This window comes from Camelus dromedarius, chromosome 26 (assembly GCF_036321535.1).
Source record: "Camelus dromedarius isolate mCamDro1 chromosome 26, mCamDro1.pat, whole genome shotgun sequence".
NCBI lineage: Eukaryota > Metazoa > Chordata > Mammalia > Artiodactyla > Camelidae > Camelus > Camelus dromedarius.
The window spans coordinates 14973211-14995224 of NC_087461.1; the positions used below are offsets into that span (position 1 = coordinate 14973211).

General features: G+C 38.1%; 1 protein-coding gene across 2 annotated transcripts in view; it reads left to right on the plus strand.

Moving 5' to 3' along the window:
* ST8SIA6 (ST8 alpha-N-acetyl-neuraminide alpha-2,8-sialyltransferase 6) overlaps positions 1-22014 on the plus strand; it is a 137713-nt gene that overhangs the window by 71524 nt on the left and 44175 nt on the right. For both annotated transcript variants that reach the window (XM_064479412.1, XM_031444630.2), the window contains one exon: positions 7260-7346. In XM_064479412.1, the coding sequence (XP_064335482.1) occupies positions 7260-7346 (87 nt within the window). The remainder of the gene's footprint in view (positions 1-7259; positions 7347-22014) is intronic.

The following is a 22014-nucleotide window of genomic DNA, read 5'->3' on the forward strand; positions in this document are numbered from 1 at the left end:
TTTTAGGAAACCAAATCAGTATCTCAGCTGCTTAAATAGGACTAATAAATGAACGTCCTCAAGATAATGTCTAGGCATCTAATAAGCACCCAAGAAATATTTACTGATTAAATTAATTAATCATAAATTATAGCTTTTAAAGAGCCCCTTAACTGAGATAAAACTAGTCACAGAATGTAGGTCTTCATCTCCAGAGAGACACTTTTCTAGAAAAATATTTCATTATTTATTATTTTTTTTATTGAGGTATAGTTGATTTATAATATTAGTTTCAGGTGTACAACATAGTTAGTGATTCACAATTTTTAAAGATTATACTCCATTTATAGTTATTATAAAGTATTAGCTGTGTTCCCTGTGCTGTACAATGTATCCTTATAGCTTATTTATTTTATATATAGTTGTTTGTGCCTCTTAATTCTCTACCCCTATCTTGTCCTTCCCCCCTTCCCTCTCCCCACTGGTAACCGGTAGTTTTTTCTCTCTATCTATGAGTTGGTTTCTTCTTTGTTATATTCACTAGTTTGGGTTTTTTTTTTTAATTCCACATAGAAGTCATATACAGTATTTGTTTTAGAAAAATACTTTAAATTTTAATATATTTACTTAGTATCACTTAGCATGTTATTTATAATTTGTAACCATTTTGAGTATTATTAATAATGATTTAAATAGGCATTATTTATTCTTTTGAAAATAACTTGCTGTGTTATTTAGTATGATTTACTGTATGTCTTGGTACCAGAAAATATTTCTGAAGGGATTAATTTTCAGTTTCATTAGGAAAATAGATGAGATGCAGCATGATATATTGGAAAGAGAGCAGACTGTGAATCAAAAGCCAGTGAGTTGAATTCCTAGCTCATCTGCTTAAAATATAATATTGAGCAAACTGTTTATCTTCTCTGAACATTTAGCTTTGTCATCCATAAAAATGGGGGTGAATAACATTGGAATAGCATAGGGTGAAGGCTGTACTTTGCAAATGAAAACCAACTATAAATGTAAATTTGCAGAAAGTAAGATGTGATTTAGATCATTTTACTCAACAGGAAACTTTAAAAGAATCACATTTATTTCACCAATTAGCCCACACTTACAGCTTATGTGTAATTTTTCCTTCTCCAGCCAGGCTCCCACCTTGCAAATCATAATGTTACTGTGGTTATCTTAATTTTCTAAAAAAGCTGGTTGGTGATTTATTTTTCAGTAGAAAAGGGCAAGCATGTAGGGGGGAAAAAAAGCCCTCCATTTGATATTCCTTATTCTTTAGTCTTCCCATGTATAATATCAGAGGATAATGTATCAATTCTAGGCTGGACCTAAAAAAAGATTCTTTGAAGACCACAGTTTCAGGAAATAAAGTAGCTTGAGTACTGTCTTCTGATTATAAAATGGCCAGGAGTATTTCTTCCTTTACAAGAGATAGTCTGCTGCAATGTGTTCAACTTGGTTTTAAATATCAGAGGTTATAAATTCAAAAGCACTTTTACGCAGCTAACTTACTAGTATAATTAGATACATTATGATTTGACATCTTTCATCATTAAGCTAAATTGGAGCCAGCCACAATTTATTGGGGGGTATATGTCATTAAAACAAAACGTTTTAAAAGACCGTATGTATTTTACAATGCATTTTTATTTTAATTGGCAATGGATGATCATTTTAATGTTCTAGAGTAGGCTTGATATAAAAGGAAGAATGATAACAAAATGGCACAAACTCTGCTTTTCAAGTAAGCCAAAGTTAATGTGTAATATACATAAGAGCATTTGCTCAAAACCTTGGGAGAAATAAAGTCACCTTTAATTTCCTAAGATAGATCTAATATGGTCATTCTGTTTCACTGGGGCTCAGGACCACTCTGAATAAGCCTTCTTGATGAGTCAGGTTTGGCAGCAAAGTCTCATCTGGCCTTCTCAGCAGACCTCCATAGGGCTTAAACTGGGGAAAAACTGGAAAGTTTGGAGCCAGACTAAGGGTTTGGGGGATGGGGGTGGAGAGGTATCAGAGCAGCAGTGCACTCATGTTTCACAACTAGCTTGGGGAGGAGGGAGCCTGCTTGGTCGTATTTGCTGATTCCCACAGTGTAAAAGCTCCCACCTTGGCTGATTTCAGGCTCCCGGGTTTTACAGTGTGCTCACGACGTGGTTGAAAGTTTGACAGGGGACTCTCCCCAGCTTGTATGAGCCAGCTCTAGTACAGGGAGGACATTTTCTTTCCAGTGTTTTTTGAAAAGTCACTTTTTAATTTTGATGAAGTTCAGTTTATAGATGTCTTCTTCTATAAACTACATTTTGTGCATAGTATGTACAAAATCTAAGGTCATTCAGAATTTTTTCTTCTATTTTCTTCTAGATGTTTTCCAGTTTTAGTTCATACGTTTAGATTAATGATCCATTTTTGAGTGAATATTTGTAGATGGATGAGATAAGACTTGATGATTTTTAAAAAAATAGATAGCTATCCACTTGTCTAGCAACATTTGTTAAAAGATGGTTCTTTTCCCATTGAATTGTCTTGTTGAAAAACTTTATTTGTGGATTTTCTATTATTCCATGAATTTATTTGTCTTGACATAGATAAGAAACTGCTCTGATATTGTAATACTGTAGTAAGTCCTGAAACTGGGTAGAGCAACTGTTTCAAATTTGTTGTGAATTTTAAAATTCTTTTGGCTATTCTAGGTCTTTAAATTTCCATATGAATTTTTGAATCAAATTCTCCATTTCTACAAAAATTACTGCTGAGATTTTTGGTGTAGTAAATATATTTTGCAATTAGAATCTATTGAAAATTGTCATCTTAATAATCTGGGGTCTCCTGACCCATGGACATGGGATATTGCTCCATTTATTTAGGTCTTGTTTAATTACTTCACTAATATTTTGTGCTTTTAAAGTGCACAGGTCTTGCACATCTTTGGTCAGATTTGTTCCTAAGTATTTCACAATTTTGATGATGTTATAAATGGAATTGTTTTAAATTTTAATTCTATTTGTTTCTTGCTAGTCTATAGAAACATAACTGATTTAGTAGGTTGACCTTATATCTTGAAAATTTCCTAAATTATTAGTTCTGATAGCTTCTTTTTGTAAAGTCTTTAGATGATCATATCTATCCTCTCTGAGTAAAGACAGTTTTACTTACTCCTTTGTAACCCGGATGACTTTATTTCTTTTTCGTGTCCTGTTGCTCTGCTTGGACCTCCAGAACAACATGGGATAGAGATGGTGAGAATGGACATCCTTGCATTGATCTTGATCTCAGGGGGAAAGTGTTCAGTCCTTCACCATGATATATGATCCTAGCTGTACAATATTTTTTTGTAGGTACCTTTTATCAAGTCGTGTAAATTCCCTTCTATACTGGATTTACTGAGAATTTTTGTCATGGCTGAATATTGAATTAAGTTAAATGCTTTTTTTCCCTCATGTAATGATTGAGATGATTATTTGGTTTTTATTTTTTATAATGTTAGTTTGGTGAGTTGCATCAATTGATTTTCAAATAAACCAACTTTCCATTCCTGAGATACACCCTGTTTTGTCATAGTGCCTTATCCTTTTAACATACTGTTGAATTCAATTTGCTAATATTTTATTCAGGATTTTTGTATCTATATTTATGAGGAATATTGGTCTGTAGGATCTTTTGTTGTTATTTTTTTTAATGTCCTTTTCTGGTTTTGGTATCAGGATAACACTGTTCCCATAGAATGAGTTGGGAAGTATCCCCTGCTTCAGTTTTATAGAAGACTTTGTGTAGAATTGGTATTAATGTTCTTTAAATATTTGATAAAATTCTTCAGTGACACCATCAGGGCCTGGTGTTTTCTTTGTAGGACAAATTTTAATTACAAATTCATTTATATTAATGACTGTAGGACTATTCACATTCTCTCTCTCTTCTTGAGTGAGCTTTGGTAGTTTGTCTTTTGATGAAGATGTCCATTGCATGTAAATTGTCAATTTTTTTGGCATTAAGTTGTTGTTATACTTTTAACATCTGTCGGACTGTTAGTGCTGTACCCTCTCTCATTACTAATATTGGTCATTTGTACCTTCTCTTTTACTAAATCAGTACAGTAAGCAGCTTATCAATTTTATTGATTTTTCAATGAACCAGCTTTTGATTTCATTAATTCTTTCTTTTAAATTTTATCTCCTTCTGCTGTTAGCCTAATTTTCATGTTAATATTCCTTGCTCAGAACTCTGCTTTGTCTGGTGTGAATATAGCCATTGCAGTTTCAGGTTAATTAGTTCCACTGTGGTATATACCTTTCTCTATCTGTTTACTTCAAATTTATTTGTTTATATATATGCAGTTAGTTTCTTATAAACAATATGTGGTTGGTTCCTGCTTTGAAAAAAAACAGTCTGATATTCTCTGCCTTTTAATTGGTACGTTTAGATTACTAATATTTAATGTGATTATTCATATGGTTAGATTTAAATCTACCATTTTGTGGCTTGTTTTCTATTTGCCTGCTCTTTGTTCCTTTTCCCTTGGATTGAGTCATTTTCTGATTAGATTTTATCACTTTCTGTGGTTTGTTTTCACTAGTTGCTTTAGGTGAACAGTTTACATCTTTCTCTTACCACAGTCTGCTTTTAAGTGATTTATATTATACCACTTTATTCTCCTCTCCCCTTTCTAGCCTTTCTTCTATAGTTGTCATGTATTTATTTCTACATATGTTAATACATTCCTCAATATTTTATTACTGTTATTACTTTAAATAGCCAATTATCTTTAAAAGGCCTAGAAAAGGAAGAAACAGTCTTTGATATGTATTTACATATTTACCATCTCCCAGTGCTCTTCGTTACTTTGCTTTCAGTTCCCCTTTCAGTCTGATTCCATTTTTCATCTGCCTGAAGGATTTCCTTTAGCATTCCTTGTACTGAAGATTTGCTGGTATGATTCACTTCAGCCTTTGTACAACCTGAAAAAGTCCTTAATTTATGTTCATTTTTTTGAAAGGTTTGCAGACGGTAGAATCCTAAATTGACAGTCGCCCTCACCCATTCCTGTTCTGTATTTTAATGGTATCATTAGGCTGCCTCTGACTTGCACTGTTTCTGACAACTATGCTGTAATTCTCATCTTTGTCTCTGTGTACACAAGGTGTCTTTTTTCTCTACTACTTTTACAATTTTCTCTCCATCACTGGTTTAAAGAAACTTTATTATTATGTGCCTTGCTGTAATTTTCTTCATGTTTCTTGTGCTTTGGGTTTGTTGAGCTACTTGAGTCTGGGTTCGTTGAATTTGGAAAATTTGCCACCATATTTTTTTGAAATTCTTTTTGTCTCTTCTCTCCTGCTAGGACCATAATTTCTTGTATACTGGGCTCAATAATTATGTTGAGTTGTCTCACAACTGAATGATTCTCTGTAACTTTTTCATTCACCTCTTTCCCCCTTTACCTTTCATTTTCAATGATTTCTATTGCTATGTCTTCAAATTCACTAATCTTATTATCTTAGCTAGATGTCATGAGAAATGTAATTTCTTTTTAATCTAATAAATGACATTTAAATAAAACTTTAGACTCTGACACATTGGGTTTTTATGATAATAATAATTTCCTATTTACTGTACTTCATGAAATATTTTATCTTGATGACTTAAGATACAATTCCAATTCTCCTTGATTTAATCAGTATTTGTATTTGGCCCCTCCCTTTCCATTTCCTCTTTAGTTGAGCTTTGTGGGACAGCAGTTTTTTGTTACTTTGCCTGATGAACCCTGGTACACACAGTGCTCTGATTATTGTCCTGTTCCCAATATGGTCAAATGACTAAAAACCATGCCTTGATGGTAGACAAGACTTCTCTGGACAAGAGTGGATAGTCATAATGTTATGTCTCTCTTGAAGAACCAGACATTGGGAGAGCTGTGAGTAGGCTGCTGGATGTGCATGTCTTTTATTTTATTTTTGAGCTTAATGCTGCTTTGCAGAAGGTCTTTGGCTATCTTCCACCACATGGACATAGGCAGTCCTCACTCCAGGTAGGAAGTGTCACATCTAGACAAAGCTTTGGAGCCAGAGTATATAGATCTCTCAAGCCACCTGGTGTACCAGGACAAGTCTTAAGGCCCATGGGAGAGGTAAACCGGTTAAGGTTGGACGCCTGTATGCAAGTACAACTATTTTTCTTCTCTCCTGTGGTAGCTTTTCGCTTTGCTTCTCCTTTAATATTCAGCACAGTCTTCCAAGATTCTCAGCTTTTCTTAGCTGGTCCAATGAGAACCAGGAGAAAATGTTTTTGATTAACCTTGATGGCAACATTCACAAGAGAGATACCCAAAAGGTTGGTAAATTTCAGGGGCAAAGGAGTTGCTTGATTGACTATCTTCCCCACCTATAATAAATACCTCCTTTAAACTTTGGAGGATCCACATTGTACTGTGTTGGGGTGGGTAAGGAATGTTCCTGACAAGATTCTTTACTGCCTTCCCCACCCACTCACCAACACACACTCTTTCTCTTTGTTACAGAGCCTTGGTCTCAGCAGCCGGCAACTAATGACTGTGATATTAATCAAAGGAAAATTTAAGGGTGGTTTTTTTTTTTCCACTCAAAAGGATATATGCATTTAATTGCTAACCCTTAAATATGAGAGGCTATTCTGTGATTAAAGGACTTATTACCTAATGACAGAGTATCAGGTAGAGGAAGATTGACTGGGGACTGGGATCCTGACCAGCTCTACCACTGTGCCTGTAGAGTTTTATACCAATATACATCTCTTTCAACTTGGCCTAATCTAGTTTTTTAATGTACCATTCAGAATGAACATTTAAGATGATTATTTTGGGGAAATGTTATCCATATAGCCCAAGATAAATCTATCAATGTAGAGTCTGAAAAAAATGATTGACTGTATATTTATGTTAAACATCTAGAGAAAGATCTACTGATTTATTAATGAGATGCTAAGGTGAAATGGCCCTAAGATATGAATGTGAACTTGTGTGCTGTCATGGTTTGTTTGTAATACTACACTTGGCTTCTGATACGTGCAAATTATACATTCCCAAATCAACAGAATAATTCCTTAAGAATTGCATGTTCCTAGGAGTTTCAAAATGGGTATGATATTTACTTACTTCCATGTCACCTTATTTCAGAAAAGATGTAAAGGGCTAAAGTGAATAGATTATAAGTGTCCTTTGGGACACATATATTTGTTTAGCAAAAAAGTGAGATCTTTATTTTCTAATTTCATTAACATTTGACTTTTAGGTATTCAGAAGATGACTATCTTCAGATTATCACAAATATCCAGAGCTGTCCATGGAAACGACAAGCAGAAGAATATGAGAATTTCAGGTAAAAAGATTTCTTCATAAATAATAGGTGATAAAAAGTGTTTTGTCCATTTGCTTTCTAGGGAAAATAAGCAACAGTGTTGTTAAAAAGAAAAGTAGCAGGGGCCAGGTGACAATCAGGAAGATGTCATTCCAAGATCGCCTCATAAGGCACATGGTCCTCTGTCTCCTTCTCTTATATGGAAGTTTGTATTTGTAATTATGTGACTGAAATTAATTACAAAAATCCCATGTTCAAAATGATAGTTTTTGTTGTACTTTTTATTATATTTTAGAGGCTACTGCTGCTGCTCTGTACCACTTGTATTTGACATTTATTTATTTTGTAAATAGAATGTAACAATGTTAAGGAATGTTTGGAAAACATAGAAGGCAAAATAATCATCTGTGGTCCCATCGATTTAGAACAAAAACTATTCCTTCCTGCGTATTCCCTTCCAGTTTGTCTCATTAGCTTTTCGACACCAGCAACGTACAGGGACATGAGATGCCTCAGGTAATTACCTGGGAGGTGCTGTCAAAAGCCTGACAAGACCAGGTTATCCATTGATGGTTACAGAGCTATCCTGTGCGTGGATAACTTGGAGCCCACCCGACAGAAATCAGTTGTGTCAGAACAGTTCTCTGCGGCAGGTGCCTGGATATTTCCCTGGCACCTCTTCCTCCTAACACCTGCTCATACGGTGCCACTGGGCCATGATCTCTGTGCTTGCCTGGGCTCCATTTTCCCTGCTTTTCTTTGCCCACATTCTGATTCTTTGTTTTGCATCAATACAAGTTTTGTCGTGTGCTAAGTTATGACAGTATGGAAGCATGTGTTTTTCTTTACTGGTTCCTGTTTTCAAAACTGACTCGAAATAGCAAGCGTTTTCAAAACCCTATTAAAGAGACTTTGCTGTCCTCTGAGTTTCTCTAGCAAGTATCTGCTGCTGCACTGTCTTTACTGTGGGAAGGCAGCTCTTCTTGCTTGCACAGGGCTCTGGCTTCTGCCTGCACCTCATCCAGTCAGTACGCGCAGGGGTCCTTGGACCAACGGCCTGTGATTCTGTGGCCAATTCAAGAGGAGGGAAGGTTCTGGTCAGCTCCCATTGGGTGAAGGAGTAGCTTCCTGATTGCATACAGCTAAAAGTGAATATCCTTCCTCCACTGGGCAGACACATGAATTGTCATGACTTCCTATGAGATGCCATTACGTATTTTTCTGAACTGAGGGATGAGAAAAAGGTTGAGATATTTAGCTATTTGATCTCCAGAGTATTTTATGCTACCTAGTCTCCTGTAGACTGAATGGGTCCCCTCAGAGTCATAAATTTCATCAAAAAATAAATTAAAAATTGAAAAACTGAATCACCAGTATGATGGTATTTGGAGGTGGGACCTTTGGGAGGTGACTGGATTATGAGGGTAGAGTCCTTATGAATGGGAGACATGACCTTATAAAAGATGCCACGGACTACTTCTCACCCCTTCCATCAAGTGAGGACACAGTAGGAAGACGGCTGTCTCAGAACTAGGAAGTGGATTCTCACCGGACACCGAATCTGTCAGCACCTTGATCATCTTCTACTTCCCCGCCTCCAGAATCGTGAAAATAAGTTTCTGTCTTTTATAAGCCACCCAGTATATAGTGTTCTGCTCAAATGAACTAAGACAAGTTCTACTAAACAGCAGACTAGATTTGAGAGATCGTTGTAACAGGAAGACCAGGTAGAAAGTTGCAAGGCAATTATAACCGAATTGATCACAGAGTCAGTGAACGAGTGGCAGGCGAGTCTGGTTTTGAGAGACCTTTCTACATGTGCAGAGTAGGCAAAAAAAGAAAGAGAATATGGAGGTTTTGAACCATTGAGGATCAATCCCAGATCATTAGCTGGAAAAGACCAGATGAGTGGTGACGCTGATAATTAAAGTAGGGGGTCAAGGAGCTTCTACATCTGACTGTAAAGTTGGTGTAGATCAAACCTCCTGAGAATAACACAAAGGATACCAAACACCTCTTTGAGGCCAGTGGAGAGCTACCAGGGCAGATCCAGAAGAAGAAAGAAATCTAGGGAGGAGGGACCTGCATTTGGAGCTGCTTTTCCTCACCGAGAGCTTGCGGGATGCACAAGCCAGAGGAGGATGGGCGCCAGAGAAGCTGAGCAGTGCTTCTAGCAATCCCTAGAAACGCCCAGTTTTCTCAAAGACTGATGCCCAAACTGGAGTCATCTCCATCCTCAACTGGATTTCGATCTGCCCTTGGCCTGGATGCTTGATGAAATCAAAATAAATCCTCTCTGGAAGAAGGTAACCTCACTCCGAGTCTTGGGTGATCTCTGTAAGCCTTTATACACAGTCTAGCTCAATTAAAAAGAGAATTTTTTAAAAGGGTTTTTCCTTGTGTGTGTGTGTGTGTGTGTGTGTGTGCTAAAAATCTGGAGTCTCTTCAAATCCAAAGCTGCATGAAAGTCACTGGGTGCAAATTAGGATGAATAGATGCTGTATAGATGGGGATATGCAGACATAATGGCCATTTCCCCCTTAGTACCATCTCAGTACAAAAAGTGCATCTATAACCTTGATGAGTACCCAGTGGCCCATCTATCCCTTCAGGGCGAATCTAAGAAAACATCTGGGACTATAACACTTACTGTTTATTGTCATTCAAGAGAACAGTCATGGTGACATTTATGTATTTCTTTGAACATTTATTATATCAGGATGTTCTTTTTATGGGCATATTTGTAAACTGAATTATACAAACCCACAACAGAAATGTGTGCAATTAAACCATAATAAACTATCCACTTTTCTCAATTTTTAGTAATATAGCTGGCCAAATCTGGAGAGTTTCTAGCTTATTTATAAAGTTGGTGTTATGGAAATGTCCCCGAGTTTTATAGATGCCAAGTAGCTAAATTGTTTCCTATTTTATTTATTTATAGCAATTTATACCAAATTGAAGAAAAGTGAAAGGTGGTAATATTCTTTAAGCAGGAATTACTAAAGTTACACTAAATTCTGGAGAATATGTGCAAGTAAATATATTCTAAGTCCAGCTTGATTGTTGAAACTCCCAACAGTTGCTACCTAGGAACTATTTGAAGATGGCCTTTTGTGGTCACATGATCTAAAAATCAGACAGCTTTCCACAGGGAACTATATTCAATATCTTGTGGTAACCTATAATGGTAAAGAACGTGACGAATATACGTATGTATAGGTATGAATGAAACATTATGCTGTCCGCCAGAAATTGACACAGCATTTTAAACTGACTATATACTTCAGTTAAAAAAAATGCAGATTAAAAAAAAAAAAGCAGAGAGCTTTTCTTAAGTAAATATGCTGCCTGCTAGCAGAGAGCATACATTTTATTTATCAATAAATATTTGTTTCGGGTTTACAATGCCAAAGCACAATAGACCCCTTGAGCCTGGGACGGTATGAGACATGTGCTAAGTAGGACCTCAGTAAATGTATATTAAATAAATGGTTGCATGAAAATAAACCAGAAAAATGCAAGGTTTTCTTACTGACTTTGAAGAAATTGTAGCCAGTTTGGTGAGACAAGAAATAAGAATATGAATATTCATGATTTAATGTCAAAATGAGTGAGGTTTACAAATACCATAATATATCAATGCACAATCAGTGCGGGATGTAATTTCTTGAAACATTTTTGTGGAAAGAAACAGGACTTGAGCTGTAGCTCTGAAGATAAGTGGAAAGGGAGGGAGAAACCAGGAGCGATGGGACCAGGAATAAACATGAATAATTTTGAAGACCAGCTTCACTGGAGCTGTGAACTTGTACTAGAGGGAACTTGGGAGGAAGGGGGTGCTTATAGGTAGACAGGGGCCGGCCTGATGAGACACAGGGCTCTGATTATCAAAGTCCACAGGCTTTCTGTAGATACCAGGAACCCAACAGAGATATTCCCAGCAAGGGAATTACATGATGAATTTATTATTTTAGGGAATGTATTCAGTCAGCAAAATGTTATGCAAATTAGAATCTTAGGAGGGAGTGAGCAGACGGAGGGAAATCAGAGCAGTCAGGGTTGGTTGTAGAAAGATGACTGCAGAATGATGATCTCAAACATCAGTGGTTGCTATAGAACTATCAAGAAGGGATACTTGACTGTCAGCTCCTTGAAGACCTGGTATGTTTTATTTATCTTTGTGTCTCCTGTGACCATCACATAGATGGTACCCAGTAAATAGCCGTGGTATACATGACTTGAAAGAGTGGGGAGGGTCTGGTTGCTTACTGATTCCTGGTTTTCTAATTGAAGGAGAAGAAAAATAGAGTCAAGGACACACAAGAAAATTTGGGTTTGGTTGATTGGGATATTAGTGGTGCTAGGGACAAGTAGAAAGATTTCAAAGGGAAGTTGCTTTTGAGAAGATAAGCTGATTTGGGGCAGGCTGTGTTTGAGATGACATTGGGACAACCAGATGCAGAAGGAGTTTTCTTGGTCTGGGATCAACATTTAAGTGTTAAGAGAAAATGGGCTCTCCTGGAAAAGGAAGTTTAAAAGCTAGATTATATAAGAAATAAGGCTCTCTAAAAGCCTATCTTCTCAGCAGTCTTTTTTCCCCTTGTTTAACAATGTTTGTCCTCTTTTCATAGATTCCTTAGCTTTTAATCATTCAGTACTTTAATTGTGAGTCTGAGAACTTATGCCTGGGGTTTGAGTCCCTGACTTCCCTCAGCCTTTACCTGGGAACATCTGAGGTGTATATCGGTGGTTCCATGAAGCCCTTGAAATTGTGTGTGACATTTTGTACATGTTTCTGGGAAAAAGATACCTAACTTTCATCAGATTCTCTAGGAGTTCTGGGAGCCCCAGAATGGACTAAAATATTTCTAAGAACTCCTCCAGACTTGAGGCTCTGTTTGCTTTGGCATTTGTTTGCTTCACTTTCCCTGTAAGCATTCTTATCATAAGCTTAAGTGTGGCCATAGCTCAGATTTATCCCTCCTAAAATCCAGACACTCTAAATTTCAGTTATGAACTGACTTTTCTATGAAATCTTAGTTGAACCTAGCAACGTACTTAAGAATTGAAGATGTCCTACCCACTGTTTTTTCCTTGGTATGTAGTTCGATTTATGCATAGCTACAAAGTTAAGAATGTTGAGCTGTCTGCCTTCTGCTTTTAAAATCATTGAGTAGCTCTCCTATTATACTTATTTCCCACAAGTGCAATTTGATGCACGTATAATTATTTGTGTAAAATCTAACCTGGATTTCAGTTTAAGAAGTTCAAAATCTTGTAATAACCTTTAATGGAAAAAAATATGAAAACAAATAATATGTATGTATATGCATGACTGGGACATTGTGCTGTGCACCTGAGATTGACACATTGTAATTGACTGTATGTCAATAAAAAAAATAAAAATTAAAAAATTTTAAAAAAAGGGTTTAAGAAGAAGTAGAGGAGAAAAAGTTATAGGCAGTCCCCAACTTACAAGGATTCAGCTTAACAATTTTTTAACTTTACGATGGTGCGACCTTGATACACATTCGTTAGAACCTGTACTGAATTATGATCTTTTCCGTGGTGTCTGAGGACAGAGGGAACAAAATGTGCCCACCAAACTGAAAAGGTACCTTGAGATTGGAAAGTGAGGCAAGCAGCTCCATATAATCAGTGGACCTGTTATTCTGTACTAACTTATATCCATGGTCGGAGCTGGTGGACCATGATTCAGGAGCATTCACAGCTGCATTCTGCATCTCCGAGGGGCCACTGGGACAGTTTTATAGTTAACCTAGGGTGTGAGGGTATGTGCTTGGAGACAGCAGGTGCATCCTAAGTCAAGGTCAGTGATGAGCAGCTAGTCCCATGTGAGCCAGGAATATGTCAGCGAAGGTTTTTATCATTACTCGGAGACTAATATAGCATAGAAACCACCTGGATCTAATGATTATTAAACAATGTCTGTTAACTACAAAGTCCTTGACAGCAAAGAAGAGATTTACTCACAGTACAGTCCTAGGTAGGGTCAGTAGAAGGACAGGAGGAAATGAACAAGCCTGGCATGGTGTCACTATGGTAACACCCATTCACCGGGATTCTGACATGTGCTCTGATCCTCTCTCGTGATGTTGGGCAGTGGCAGCAGCCACAGCTCCCAGTCAGCACGACAACACAGCTCCCTGACAACACGACATCACGAGGGCGAACAGCTTGACAACCATCCTGGACCCATACAACCATTCTGCTTTTCACTTTCAGTACAGAATCCAGTAAGTTACATAAGCTATTCAGTACTTTATTTAAAAAGAGGCTTTGTGATAGATGATATTGCCCAGCTGTAGGCTAATAATGTACATGTGTTCTGAGCACATTTAATGTAGGTGAGGCTAAGCTATGATGTTGGGGAGGTTGTGTGTTAAATGCATTTTCAACTTAAGATATTTTTAACTTACGATGGTTTTATTATTGATGTAAACCCATCGTAAGCAGAGAAAGATCTGTATTGCTTTTCACGCTCTCGTCCTGTCATTTTTAGAAACTGATGGGTAATCATTGCTTGAGCAGGACACTCAGGTATTTGAGGATAATGTTATTGAGTCCAAGCTCATACTGCTTGCCATGTGACAGGTCAGTAATTGCTGGGGCAAGGAACAGTGTCTTTATTCAGAAAGTCAACAGACCAAGAAGATAGTGGACCCAAAAAACCACGATTCTTGGTTTGGATGTTAGTGAACTATAGAACAAAATGGGGGAGGTGAGGGAGTAAAGTAAAAAAAATGGTAAGTTGTTGCAAGTGTTGTGTGGTTCTGCTAGACTCCTGAGGGGGGTATGTTAATTTCATCTTGCCTGCAGCCATTCACAGGTGGGCCTGGTCAGGATGTTTCCTGTAAGTTACAGAAGGTATTTTGGCTTAATGTGGGGGCATGGGAGGCAGGGTTCCTGGAGATGGGCCATTTTAAGCTCTAGGCAACATCCTGTTAATGACTAACTTGTAGCAAATGCAAGACAATGCAAAGGTTAAAGTAAAAGAAACATGGAGTCTATGGAGAACAAGATTTGTTCTTGTTTACTACAATAACATCAAAATACTTAAATTAAACGTGGTAGGAATTGCTCCCTACTTCTCTCTGTCCACTTCCTCTTCTTCAGCCTTGAAAATTCCTTTGTGAAAAGTCTGGAAATGTTTGGAAAGCAAGTTTTATCCCAGCAGAAGATCTTTGAGGGTCGATAATTAGTTTTAGATTCCCTAGGTAACTTGCTTGGTAATTACTGTATTCACATTCATGAATCGTTTTTCTAACTTAAAAGAACTGTATTCATTTGTGTAATCAATTACAGAACGCTAACAGGTATATACACAACCGTGCTTAATTTTCATTTTACTATCATATTTTTTCAGAAATAGTCATACTATTATTTTGGTTTTGGTTTCTTTTGGATACTCTAATATTTGATTTCTTTAGACATCCCTGTGTTTCATAGACATGAGTTTGAATCCAAAAGTGGCTGAATATTGTCAACCACATATTTACTGAAAACTTAGTGGCAGAAAATGGTGCTATTATATAAACGCACTTTTATTTTAAGACTCATGCAAATGAGATACCTTTCAAATTACTTGTAAAACAGGTATTTTGTGCCTGATTACTTTGTTACCGATAACTATTACAGGGTAGCAATTTTATTAAATCTCAAATTATCCCCTCAGGTTTGGTTAGATTAAAATTTCTTGAAAATAACTTCGTCTTTCTTTGTGTTGGGTATATAAGAAAATATTCCATTGCTGTCTTAGTAGATTCATTGATATTTCTAAAATAACAGCCAATACGTTGCTTTCATTTTTATTGGCGCTCCTTGGAGGGAAAAAAAAGCGTTTTAAACAAAATGAACTTCCAGATTGCATATCACATGTGTTAATTTTTTTACTGCATTATACTGTCGACTGAAATAAATGCACAGCCTAAAAGTTGAGAGTTATGGTTTTTTTTTTTTTGGCGGGAGGGCTTGAGCCAGGATGACAGCCTCTCAATCGCTCTGAGAAACTGCTCCAAAGAGTTAGGGGAGGAGCAAGGATATATAGGAATTTTATAACAAAGACCAGGTAGTCCGAACATTGAAAGATTACTTGTTAACTGAAGAAAACCAGACATCTCAAGTTAAGGAATTTAACGCTTTTCTATATATGGGAGGGCACAAGCGTTTGGGCTTATTGAATTCATTCCTTTGACAAGCATCTAGCTATCTAGGGCCAGTATCCTGTCCTTTCTTATTCTGAGTCCCCTCAGGGTGCACCACTGTGAGTGGCTGCAGAGGCTGGGCTGCAGGCCTGTCCTCACTGGGGGGTGGCGGCAGCCGCTGATGACTTGGTGGCTTTAGCATTCTTTGTTTATTGATAGGCTTGCAGTAGTTTTCGTTCAACAATAGTTACATGATTGAGTGCCGTTTAATGCTTTAGCTTTGTGAAAGGATATAAATTGCACAAATGGATAAGTTAATCAGTATTTTTCAAGAAATCGTAAAACTGAACAACCAAACTTCATTTAACCAGCAAAGTTTTCAACTGTTTTCTGAAATATGGCTCCCAGAAGCAATAGCTATGGTTTGATTTTGGTTAGCATTTGGTGAGTTTAAACTACCCCCCCATTCAATCAACACTTAACAGCATTATGCCCCAGGCATTTTGTTTTGTAGCACAGATTTCTTGGAGGGAAGCAAAAGTCATCTCTACCAGAAGCTTCTTTTGATTATACAAAACTGTGTTCATTTTTCTGAACCTATGTTCTCCTCCTCCTCATTCCCTTTAAATGTTTGTGATTCATCCAGGGTGACTATGATGACGGCTCAAAGCAATACTTTTTTTTTTTTTTTTTAATTTAAGGTGTTTGCACTTGATGATAGGTGTTTTTGGTCAGTTGTCAGATTGAAAAAGCTTCTTTTCCTCGTTTCCTCTGTATCAAGACCATTTTTCACTGTTAATATCCTGTCATATTATCTTCTATCCATCACGCCGTACAGCATGCCTGTGCATTTAGAGAAGCAACAAAAACCACACCATGTCATTACGCCTGCCGTATTTAATGATAGAAACTGGCTCTTGTACATTTAAGGAACTCATTCCTCTATTAGTCTTCAGAATATAAACTTTGCCATAAAAGTGCATCAGACCCATACGGGATTCACTGATCTTCTGAATTTTATTTCAAAACGTGTTTCCAGATTGCCCTGCCTTTCAAGCCCTCTGCTCCTTGTCACAATGCTTGGGGCTGTCTTCACTGGTGTGTTGACATCATTTAAACACTGTTACAATGTTCCTGAATACATATAGATCTTTCTCCAGTGTTTCAGCATGTCTCCTTCACGTCTCAGTTGACATTTCAATTGAGCTCCTGTCCTTTGCCTTGACAATCATATTCTTTTGTATTTTATTTTACCTTGGGTTTATTTATGTTCTACTCAAATATATGAGCTCATCTCTCATAAACTTCAAAATAAGAATGTACACGTATAAGGGGAAAAAACCTCAGTCATCCAAGATGCAGACTGAATTTGGTCTTTATTCATTCTCTTCCTTAGCCTGAAACTAGGGTTAATCCCATGTCAAACATGGAATCACATACCTTCTTGGATTTTTCTGTGAAATAGAACTTGGAGTGGGTTGAGGTAAAGCTAAAATTGTGAAATGAAATGTTCACTTATTTATTTTATATTTTATATATATTTCAGACTCGATAAAATATCCATTCTGGGTCAAGTGCCCGGGTTTCCTGCCACCTCCTTTTTTTTGATCTTCTGTAAATTGCCCCAGTTCCTTCTTTGCTTCTTCTCTTCCTTCTCAGTGCAGTGCCTCAGGGGTCCAGGGACACCTTGTGATGTCAAGTTTCCATGTTCCTTAATGTTCTCTCCCTCATCCTTCCTCAAAACTCTTTCTCCATGCTAGACTTCGACTGACACGGGATGTACTAATTCATGTTACAATATGAATGATTAATGGAATGGCTTTTCTGTCTGGCATGCCTTGCATTCTGTATCTAATGGGATTCATTAAGGACCATCACTGATGTCTGATTTTAATTCTAAATGTATGGGCCACCACACTTCCTAATTTTGTGAGAGAGCCAGTGATTTGAAGGTAAAGCTCTATGATTAGTATCATGAATTAACCTGACAGCTGTCAATTCTTCCATCCTACCTTTCAGAGCAATTCCAAACTGATCATCACACAAACTAATTACAGATCCCCTCTGGGTTGCTGGAAGTTCTCCGAGTGTTCTGGGAGGCTAGCTCAACCTCATGGATGGTTCTATTTTAATTTAGGCATAGGCATGTTGCTAAAAAGAGGTAGCATCTCTTTGAAGCCCTTAATTCTTCCAATCTGTTGGAGCTGAAACAGAATGTTTTCCTGCCTTGTGAATCCCTGAGAATCCCTGGAATTCTTAGATCATCATATTCTTTTTTTTTTTTAATGGAAATACAGTCAATTACAATGTGTCAATTTCTGGTGTACAGCACAGTGTCCCAGTCACGCATATACATACATAGATTTGTTTTCATTTTTTTCATTAAAGGTTATTATGAGATATTGAACATAGTTCCCTGTGCTGTGCAAAAGAATTTTTAAAATATATTTTTATATATAGTAGCTAAATCTCAAGCTCCCAAACTTATCCCTTCCCATCCCCTTTTCCTTGTAACCATAAGACTATTTGATTTAACAGTCTTTCAGTGTGAAACATTCTCTTAGTGTGAAACCATTCATTGTGAGCCTGTTGATTCTTAACTTTCAATATTTTGACATGGCAGCTTGATTTTCTTTTTCTTTCACTCCTCACCCAAAGACTGTTTCTCCTCCACTACCCAACCGAACCCTGGAAAGAGTTGTCTGTACTTGCTCTGTCTTCCACCCATATCTTTAAGTACAGCATTTCACCTGTGGTCAGCAGTGACCACGCCCCCCAACAGCTAAATCCAAAAGGCATTGTTTCCGTTTTGCTTGACCTCTCATGTCTCACAGTATTTTGAAATTGTAGCCTATTCCTTGCACTTTGAAAGATTCTCATACTTGGTTTCTGTGTCACTCCATTTGTTTTTTGGGGGTTTGGTTTTGTTTTGCTCCTTCCTCCTCATCTCCATATCAGTCCATCCTCGGGTTCTGTTTGTTTTGGAAAAGTCTCTCTAAAATGTAGGAATCTCTGTCAGCACATAGCAGATACTCCATGACTGACTGTGGTTAGGGGGAGTCTTTTGGCTTCATCGCCATTTCTCCTTAGGATTATTGCAGTGACCTCCACCCTGGTCATCAACCACCACGCTGGTATCCTTCTTGTCCATTCTCTATACAGCCGCCAGATGGATTTTTTTTAATGGAAATTGGGCAGTGATCTGTGGTCACAATTCACTTCCATCACGCCACCTCTGCCCCAATCTGTTTGGAATCTGCTGCTTTTTTGTTTCTGTTTTTCTTTTAATTGCATTTAAAACAGAGACTAAACTCCCTTAGGGCCCTATATTGCTTGGCCGCTGCCTACTTCCTTGGCATTACTGGACCCCACACCCCTCCTGGCTCTTTTCTGCTCCACCTGTGTTGGTCTTCGGCTTCATCAGATGTCTGATCCTTGCTTCAGCCACAGAACTTGGCAGTTCTGTGCCCTTCTCCCTCCCCCACCTCCCTTGCTCATGTGTTCTAATCTTTCAGACCCCAAATCAGCCACCTCTTGCTCAGGAAGGCCTTCCCCAAGCCACCTGATGACCTCTTGGCCACTGTCCTGTAATGAGATTTTTCCTTCCTAAGACTGGTCCTATGTGAAGTTTCCATCTTGTGTGTGAAATTAATTTACAGACCTGGTTACCTGTGATCCAATGTTTTATAGAGTGCAAAATGATGATGGGAAAACATTTTCATCAGAAGGAAGCAAGACTCTTTCTAGATGGTTCTAAAAATGGGTCAAGACTCAGTACAGGAACTAGGAGTTGGAAAGCAGAGTCAGGTTTCTGGGCTCAGAGCGTAGGCTCAGCTTCATGCTGGCTTCATGCATCTTATTTTATTGACCTTTCTTGTTTGGTTTTTCCATCGTCTTTGATTTTATGTTATATTTGGTCTCTCTATGAATGCTGAGTTCCCACTAGAACATGTTCAGGGCACTGTTTTACCTTGGACAGGAGACTTTTGGGCAGTTGGTTATCTGTGACATCGTTATCATTATTATTAGGCTAAACCACTTCTCCCAGCTAGTCTCTTTACTGGTATGGTGGAGATGAGATCATGCCTTCTTCCATGAGCCTTCATGAATATTCAGTGTGTAAAATGTTCAGTACAGAGTCCATTATACGTTACAGTCTCCATACTTGATCACTATTATCATTATTATCATGAGTTTATTGTCATTTTCCTAGCTTACAATGAATATTTTACTTAAAGTAGTTTAAACTCTTGGCATCTGTAATAAATACAGCAAGTCCATGAGTAGCAATAAAGCTGTTTCAGGTTTGATTCTCTGCCTGGGGAGACATGTAAACATTTGTAAGCCCCATGTTTGCTTTTGTGATGCATTTTTTAGGGATTAGACAGTGCATTTGATGAGGACCAGCCCTTCCTATTCGGTTTGCTTTATTTGAACTTGTCTTTGATCTTTTCTTGATGGAAAATAGGTCACACAGAGCAGGAAGTAATAAGCTTCAACTTTCTGGGTTGCAATCTTCCTTTGCATTCTTCTTTGCAGCAGAAAAGGACTTACCTTTACAGGAACAGTCTGTCTCTTGTTCCTCCCTTTCAAGACAGCTGGTCAGATTGTTTGGTGACTTGCTCTGAGGTCCCTCAAGGAATGACTGAGTTGCCTGGAAATTAATCAGCCTGATTATAGGCAGAGCACAGAGCTACACATCTTGTTCTTTTCACAGAATAGTTAGTCCCCTCCCTCCCCTATTTGGAACTAAATAAAGGGCTGGCAAGCTCAGGGTAGGACTGGATAATTCTTTTCTATTGGGTGAAGCCTGAGAGCAGAGATGAAAAGTCAGGATGTGGAGGGAAACCAGAGGCCAAAAGCCAGAAAATAAGTGCACCGTTCTGAGGCCAGGTGGAAATAGAAGCTGAGTTTGTGTCTGACGCCAAAAACACAGAAGATGCTGAATTCCTCAGCGAGCTGTGGGAGTGGTCCTGGAAGAGTGCTTGAGATGTAAGCCACCACAGTGGCTTCTGGGAGCACGTACGGCCCATTTGTCCATGTGAATCAGGCTCATTTAACAACCTGGCCTCCTACCTGTCCCTCCATCCGTGCAAGACAGCAACTCCCGCCTGTAACCCAGAAGAAACCCTTTGCAATAACACCTGCATCGCTTGTCAGTGAAGTGTGCAATTAGGACTTGGTTTGGTTAAGTTTAAAGATCAGGAAATAATGAGACCTTTTATAAAAGAAAGTGGTGTAAACGCAAAATAGACAGGAAACATTTTTCCTTCGGAGATGCTTCACTGAACAGTGTATTGGTGCAATTACGCGTAAGACTGATTCAGCATTAGAATAATAAATCTCTGTTTTCGTCGGATTCAGAGTGTAACTTCAGCATCTGAAATAATGTTGCCAGACGATGTCTGCAAAAAGGAAAAAAAATTTTCTTACTCCTCTTTTTTCTTCCTCTACGAAATATCTCACCAAATACAAGTATCAACGAACAGCTTCCCATTTTCTTCACACACTGAATAATAATGGCAGTGACCTTGATTTTTTTTTCCCGTCTGCAGAGTCAGATATTTTCAGAAATCCTAATGTTCATCTTAACAGTTGATTCTGTATCTTTAGAACTTGTTTTTTTCCACACTTATGTCATTGGCTGTTGATTTGAATGTAACACTTTTTTAAAAAGGCAGGAGCCAGTCCTGTGATCGGGCAGCAGGAAGGACCTGAAGAAGTGGTTTTGGTCATAGTTTTTGCTCATTCACAGTGACTCTGAAGCCAGCCAAATGGTGGGACATCCCTCCTGTTTTGGGAGACCGCACAGCCCTGCTTTTTCACAGTGTAACTTCTGGTTCCACTGCTGCGGTGTGATCTCATTTTCTGAGTCTTAGGATGAATGAAGATGATCACAGGTCACTCCTGCACTAGGAAAGGGCCATTCCCACCCTACCCCGTTTTGTTGAAGCTTCTCCCTGTGTCAGGGAGGGGACCACCCTCTCCCAGGATCAGAAACTTGTGTATCACCCTTGACATCTTTCCCTTCAGTGCCCATCTGCAGTCTGTCAACAAACTTCAAGTTTCACATCCTAAATATGTTACAGAGTGATCTACTTTTTTTCTGTCCCCTACCATGATTTGGGTCCAGTTTACCAGGATGGTTAATTTTACATGTCCCCCTGACTAGACTGTAGCCCTCAGTTATTTCATCAAACGTGCATCTAGGCATTGCTGTGATGGTGTGGTTAACACCTACAATCAGCTGACTTTAAGTAAAGGAGATGACTCTGGATAATGTGGGTGAACCTCATCCAATCAGCTGATGTCCTTTAGAACAGACACCGAGGTTTCCCAGAAAAGAAGAAATGCTGCTTCAAGACTGCAGCCTCAACACTTGCGTGAGTTGCCAGCCTGCCAGCTGCCCTGCAAATTTTAGACTTGCCAGCCCCCACGTTGTGTGGGCCAATTCCTTAAATAAATCTAGATAGATGGATAGATAGATATCAATATTGATAGACTCTTGGTTCTGTTTCTCT